At 54.0% G+C, this 5,956-nt stretch overlaps 2 protein-coding genes across 10 annotated transcripts in view; one reads left to right on the top strand and one right to left on the bottom strand.

Annotated features, from left to right (window-relative positions):
* Window positions 1-978, top strand: part of Xab2 (XPA binding protein 2) — an 11,632-nt gene extending 10,654 nt beyond the window's left edge. The window contains exons 13-16 of the mRNA XM_021170113.2: window positions 2-173; window positions 388-517; window positions 643-752; window positions 843-978. Coding sequence (XP_021025772.1) covers window positions 2-173; window positions 388-517; window positions 643-752; window positions 843-904 — 474 coding nt within the window. The 3' untranslated portion in view covers window positions 905-978. The remainder of the gene's footprint in view (window position 1; window positions 174-387; window positions 518-642; window positions 753-842) is intronic.
* A 1,006-nt stretch (window positions 979-1,984) lies between these two features.
* Window positions 1,985-5,956, bottom strand: part of Camsap3 (calmodulin regulated spectrin associated protein family member 3) — a 24,040-nt gene continuing 20,068 nt past the window's right edge. For all 9 annotated transcript variants that reach the window (XM_029480546.1, XM_029480548.1, XM_029480549.1 and 6 more), the window contains 6 exons: window positions 4,642-4,781; window positions 4,228-4,544; window positions 3,171-3,270; window positions 2,759-2,871; window positions 2,548-2,666; window positions 1,985-2,462 (listed from right to left, as the gene is read on the bottom strand). In XM_029480546.1, the coding sequence (XP_029336406.1) occupies window positions 2,157-2,462; window positions 2,548-2,666; window positions 2,759-2,871; window positions 3,171-3,270; window positions 4,228-4,544; window positions 4,642-4,781 (1,095 nt within the window). In that variant the 3' untranslated portion in view covers window positions 1,985-2,156. The remainder of the gene's footprint in view (window positions 2,463-2,547; window positions 2,667-2,758; window positions 2,872-3,170; window positions 3,271-4,227; window positions 4,545-4,641; window positions 4,782-5,956) is intronic.

Below are 5,956 nucleotides of genomic sequence, written 5' to 3'. Positions count from 1 at the left end.
GACAACTGGGGCATTCTGGCAAACATGGAAGGACTTTGAGGTCCGGCACGGCAATGAGGATACCATCAGGGAGATGCTGAGGATACGGCGGAGTGTGCAGGCCACATACAATACTCAGGTCAACTTCATGGCTTCACAGATGCTCAAGGTGTCNGGCAGTGCCACAGGCACCGGTGAGCTTCTGTAACCCCCCTTTCCTTTTCATGGCTAGGTCACATGGAGCAATGTCTGCCCTGTCCCCGAGCACTCACGGTCCAGCCTAGGCTTCCTAGGCCTGGCAGCATTTGGAGCCAGTCCTGAGAAGTTCATCTGGGGCTGATCTGATGTGCCTTGGAGAGGGCTTGAGGTCTAACCTTAACCTTTCCCTCATTGGCCCTGCACCTCTAGTGTCTGACCTGGCTCCTGGGCAGAGCGGCATGGATGACATGAAGTTGCTGGAACAGAGAGCAGAACAGCTGGCAGCTGAGGCAGAGCGGGACCAGCCACCCAGGGCCCAGAGCAAGATCTTCTTTGTGAGGTGAGGGCAGATGGGGGGATGGGCCAGTCCTTCTTAGGAAAGGGGTATTCCAGGGAAGCTGCTGGGGGTTGGAGGGGGTCCACTGAAGCAGCTGGCAGCTACCACCTCCCCTCTCAAAACCCTAGGAGTGATGCATCCAGGGAGGAATTGGCAGAGCTGGCTCAGCAGGCCAACCCTGAGGAGATCCAGCTGGGCGAGGATGAGGACGAGGACGAGATGGACCTGGAGCCCAATGGTCAGTGGCCAGCCCAGGGGCCAGGGTTAAGAGCAGAGGTGGGCCACCCCCATCCACCCCCACCTTGACCCCACTTCTTTTCCCCCACAGAAGTCCGACTGGAACAGCAGAGTGTACCAGCTGCTGTGTTCGGGAGCCTAAAGGAAGACTGACCCCCTCCACACTTTTTCCTCCATGGTCCCTCCCCCATAACTACCCTTCTAATACAGCCCCTCTTTGTACATCACCGTCTTGACCTCCTTCCTGCCGCCCAGGTGCCTCAGGGCATGCTAGCTTAGAGCTGCCTGGCTCTCAGCACTGATTGGCTGGGACAGGAGGTGGAGTAGTCAGGGGATATGGCATGTGGACAACCTGCTCTCACCCTGCAGAGCCAGTTCTGGACGCTGCAGGACCAGTTCCCTGCCCCATCCCAGGCCTCTTGTCAGGCTTGCCCAGTAAGAAACCTCCTTGAGCCCCAAACCGAGGGACACCTGGCCCTACTTACGTGGGTGTCACAGATCCGGGAGTTCACAAACCCTTGTGTCTCCGTGTAGTAATAGACTCCATGGACCTACTAGCAAGGTGCTTGTATCCCTGGCTAAAGGCCAAACACTAGGCCTGGTGCACAGGCCACATCCAGGGAGGAGCTCTTCTAGCTTAAGCTCTGGGAAGCCATTAGTGGCCTCTAGATCATTAAGGGGCTTTTGGCATCAGGAGACATAATCAGATTTGTGTTTGAGCCGGTCACGCAGGCTGCCGTGTGAGCAGGGCACAGTTGGAGACAGGCTGTTGGCTTGGACCATGGGATAGTTGGAGGGGTGAGTTCTATACAATTTGGCAGTATCTGGGAAGCAAGGCTGTAGTGAGCCTAACATCTGAACTCTGCACCTACAGTGGCAACTAGATCCTCTGATAAGGGACCCTGAGGAAGGATACAGAATCCCCAGCTCAGAGATTGTAACTGGGCCCAGAAATGAAGGCAGGTTGGCAACAGGAAACAGGGATCAGGTTAGAAGTTGGCTGCACACCAAATGCAACCACACGAGAAGGAAAATGTGGGGGTGGGGGAGGCCCAGGAGAGGAGAGCTGGTCTGGAATCTCTTGCCAGGTCAGATCAGAGGTGGCTGAGAACATCTAGAGGAGGGAGTGTCAACAGGAAGGTCACCACAGACCTTGGCAGGAGCTGCCACAGGGCCAGCAAAAGGGCAAAGAAGACAAGGTGGAGCTTGTGAAAACACGAGACGTAAACTCGGTCAGGCTTAGGGAGGAGACACCATGTCTCAGCTTCTCTTTTCAGTTATTTTATTCAAGAAAGTGGAGGACAGACAAGGGGACTGAGCTGAGCCCTGAGTCACTGAAGCTCCCAGCTCAGCCCCCCACAGCATGACCAGACAGGACCCAGGAGTGCACTGCCCAAGGTGGGCACTATTTGGGGGTGCCACCGCCCTTCTTGGGCGTGGTGGGCTTCTTGCTTTGCCAAAGGTGTCCCTGGATAGTGAAGGCGTCCACACTCATAGACATTGTCTTGGCAGGGATCTGGGTGAACCGTTTGCGGTCCGAGTTGTACTTATAGATGCCTTCTACCATGGCAGGAGTGACGGTACGAGGCCCATAGCCTGCCAGCCTCGATAGCTCCTCTGTCTCCCCAGACAGAGTGTAGAGGGCCCGGAACTGGCAGCTTGAGTCCCGAAAGAGAATCAGGAAGTGGTTGGCCTTGCTTTTCTCGATTTCCTGAGGGATGGTGGCAAGAAGCTGGTCAGGCTGGACTACTGCCCTACCCACCAGTCTTACCCACCCTGACAGGTATGGGGCTCACCTCTAGAATTCTGTTCTTCTGGGGCTCATTCACCTTGCCTGCCAGGCAGCAGTGTGACAAGGCATTGTGGATGATAAACTTGTTAGACTTGGCGCTGGGTTCCTTGTATAGCCGGGGACCTGGAGGGCAGTCAGTCAGCAGAGACAGGGCATGGGTTGGGGAAAGGCAGGTAGAGAACACGTAGCTCCTCACATTACCCGGCCTCACTTACCTGTGTACTCAGGCACTGATGCTGGGGAGGATGCATTGCTTCCATTCTCCCAGTCACGCTCTCGACTGCCAGGCAGGCGGCTTGGAGACATGAGGCCTGATGGAGAAGGGGCCCTGCAGGGGAGGGGAGGGGAGGGGTGAAGCTGGGGTCAGTAGTGTGTGAAGCCTCCCAGAGTACAACAGGATTAGGGATGAGGCAAACCCAGTGCACTGCAGGAGAGAGGAGTATATTGCATACTCCCACAAGTCCATCCACAGCTGCTCCATATGCTCAACCTCGTACATCGCATGTGGGCACATTCTCCAGACTTGAGTCAGTTTCCCCCAAATCCCATCTGTGTTCTTGTACTTCCTTCCATCTACACATCCCAGCAATCCTGCCATATCTTGCTCTAGGTTCCAGATAGACTCACCGAGAGGTGGGCCTCTTCACACCAAGGTTATTGGGAGCCTCATTGGCCACTGTAGACAGGGACAGCGTGGACTGGGAATAGACCTTGCTGAGCCGTGAACCTAGGATAGACAGTACCAGTCAGTTACCCCTAAGGCCTTTACCTCCATTAATGCCCATGGGCATTCCCGAGATCCTTTCAGCCTTTTGTGTTTGCCTGCTAAGATTTATTTGTTTTATTTATATGAGTATATGGTCTTAAGACAGCAAAGGGGGGCACTGGACTCCATTACAGATGGTTGTGAGTCGGTCACATGGAGTTGCTAAGAACTGAACTCAGGATCTCTGGAAGAGCAACAGGTGCTCTTAACCACTGAGTCATTTCTCCAGCCTGGCTTTTACTTTTTAAAGATGGGTCTTCTATAGCCCAGGCTGGCCTCAAACTTCCTATTTGTTGAGGATGACCAAGTCTCCAGTCTCTACTTTCTCAGTGCTGGGGTTATAGGCCTATAACTGCCATTCCTGATTAAAACGGGATAGAACCTGAAATTTCGTGTATGCTAGGGTAGGCAAGTACTCTACCAACAGCCACCACCACCACTCTGAACTTATTCGTGTGTGTGTGTGTGTTTATGTGTCCTTAGTTTCAGTGTTTGGCGCAGGACCTCAAGGTGTAGCCTAAATGGGCCGAGAAGCTGCTCAACAGCCAGATTAGGACCAAACTCAAAATCCTCCTGCTTCAGACTCCTGAGTATCACAATGACAGGCATGTGCCAACATGTCTGCCTTAATATGGCAATTTTTCTTATACAGCTCTGGGATTTAACCCAGGGCCTCATCCATTCCAGACAAACCCAGCCCTGAGCTTGGCATTCTTGTCCACATACCTACAGGGAAGGGAGCACTGTTTAGTAGCATCCTCAAACATCCAAGAGAGTTCCTCACTATCCCGCCAAGGAAGGAAGTTACCCTCACCACACTGGAACTCATGCCCACTCCAAATTCCTGCCCCATCACTGCATCCCACCAGACGCTCCCTTTCTCCACAATCATAGGGCCCCTCCTAACAGGGTCCTCACCCAGCAGGCCGCGGGCTGGGCTTCGTGCCAAGGCCGAGTCATCACAGCAACCAGAGCGTGGCCGGGTGGCCCTGCGCCCGCCCCGCCCTGGTCCCCCGGTCCCTGAGGCCCGGGGCCGTAGCACCTTATCAAGGTCATCCATCAGTTTCAGTTGTGCCCGGCGTTCATACTCAAGTCTTGTGAAGTCCCCCCGCCGGGGGCCCACCTCCTCCTCAGCTGGGGCCATGGCTCTGGTAGCAGGAGCCAAGGTGGCCACTGGAGCAGCAGAGGCTACAACAGGGGTTGTAAAGGCCAAGCCTGGAGCCTCCTGAGCCAGCCTGCAGATTAGACAGAAGGTAGCAAGCAGAATAGAATATGGGAACACTGGGGCAGCAATACCAAAGGCCAGGCCCCTTATTCCAGTTCTAGCCTCACCTGGCGGCCTCCTCCCGTTTCTGCTCCTTCTCTGCCTCCTGCCACTGTTTGCGCCGCCGGGCTTCCTCTACCCGCCTCTGCTGACGCTCCAGCAGGCTAGCTCGCTTCTGAGCCATCTCATCCTCAGGCTTGTCTTCGTCCTGGAGGATGTCATGGGAGTTTAGCTAGCCACTCTGCCAGCTGGAGTCTGACTTTTTTTTTTTTTTTTTAAGATTTATTTATTATATGTAAGTACACTGTAGCTGTCTTCAGACACTCCAGAAGAGGCTGCCAGATCTCGCTAGGGATGGTTGTGAGCCACCATGTGGTTGCTGGGATTTGAACCCTGGACCTTCGGAAGAGCAGTCGGGCCATCTCACCAGCCCTGGAGTCTCCTGACCTTTCTAAAATCCTCAGAGTACTTAGTTGGTGACTACTTTATGAGCAGCCCTGGGAGCTGTGTACACAATGCACTTGACCCAAAGGGGGAAGGCTAGCAAGTGATACACAGACCTTCAATGCTATGAAGATGCTTGAAGTGTGCCAAGCTGCACTGCAGGCTATCCTATTCTGGGGTCTTCTTAGAAGTACTCCCAGCCTAGGGATGAGGGGCACTCTCCAGACAGAGGGGTTAGAAAGTTCAAAGGCCTTGAGGCCAGAACAAACACATGTGGCCGAGACACTGAGGGGAACAGGGCCCAAGGCAGTGGACGGGCATTTTGTCCTCGGGGCAAAGGAGAGCAGTCAAAATCCCCACTGCTCAGGAAAAACAAACAAACAAACAAACAAACTGGGTTTGCAGCAGTAATGACCAACAGAAGCAGAGTGTGCACTGTTCAGTTACAACAGCATACACAGGGGCCCAGGCCGTAAGTGGCATGAAGATGGAGGATTACCAAACAGGATACATCAGGAGAGAGGATCACCCTAGCCCTGTTTATCCACCCACCCACACCTGTCCATCCTGTCTATCACCCACTCACCCATCCATATGCCCAACTACTACTTGTCCGTCTACCAATTAACCTTCCCTCTATCTACTTCATCCACCTATCCACATATCAATCCACCTTCCATCCATCTAACCAACCACCTATTCACCTTCCTTTCAACCTATCTACCATCGCTCATCCAGCCTGTCCACCTACCTTTCCATCCATCTAGCCAAACTAATCACATACCTACCACTCACCCATTTAACTACCCTTCCAACCTACCCACGCACCCACCCACCCATCCATCCACCCACCCATCCATCCATCCACCCACCCATCCATCCATCCACCCATCCATCCATCCATTCATCCATCCACCCACCCATCCACCCATCCATCCA

Source organism: Mus caroli, chromosome 8, assembly GCF_900094665.2.
Source record: "Mus caroli chromosome 8, CAROLI_EIJ_v1.1, whole genome shotgun sequence".
Classification (NCBI taxonomy): Eukaryota; Metazoa; Chordata; class Mammalia; order Rodentia; family Muridae; genus Mus; species Mus caroli.
Note: the sequence above shows the minus strand (reverse complement) of the source record. Positions and strands in the feature narration are given on the sequence as shown.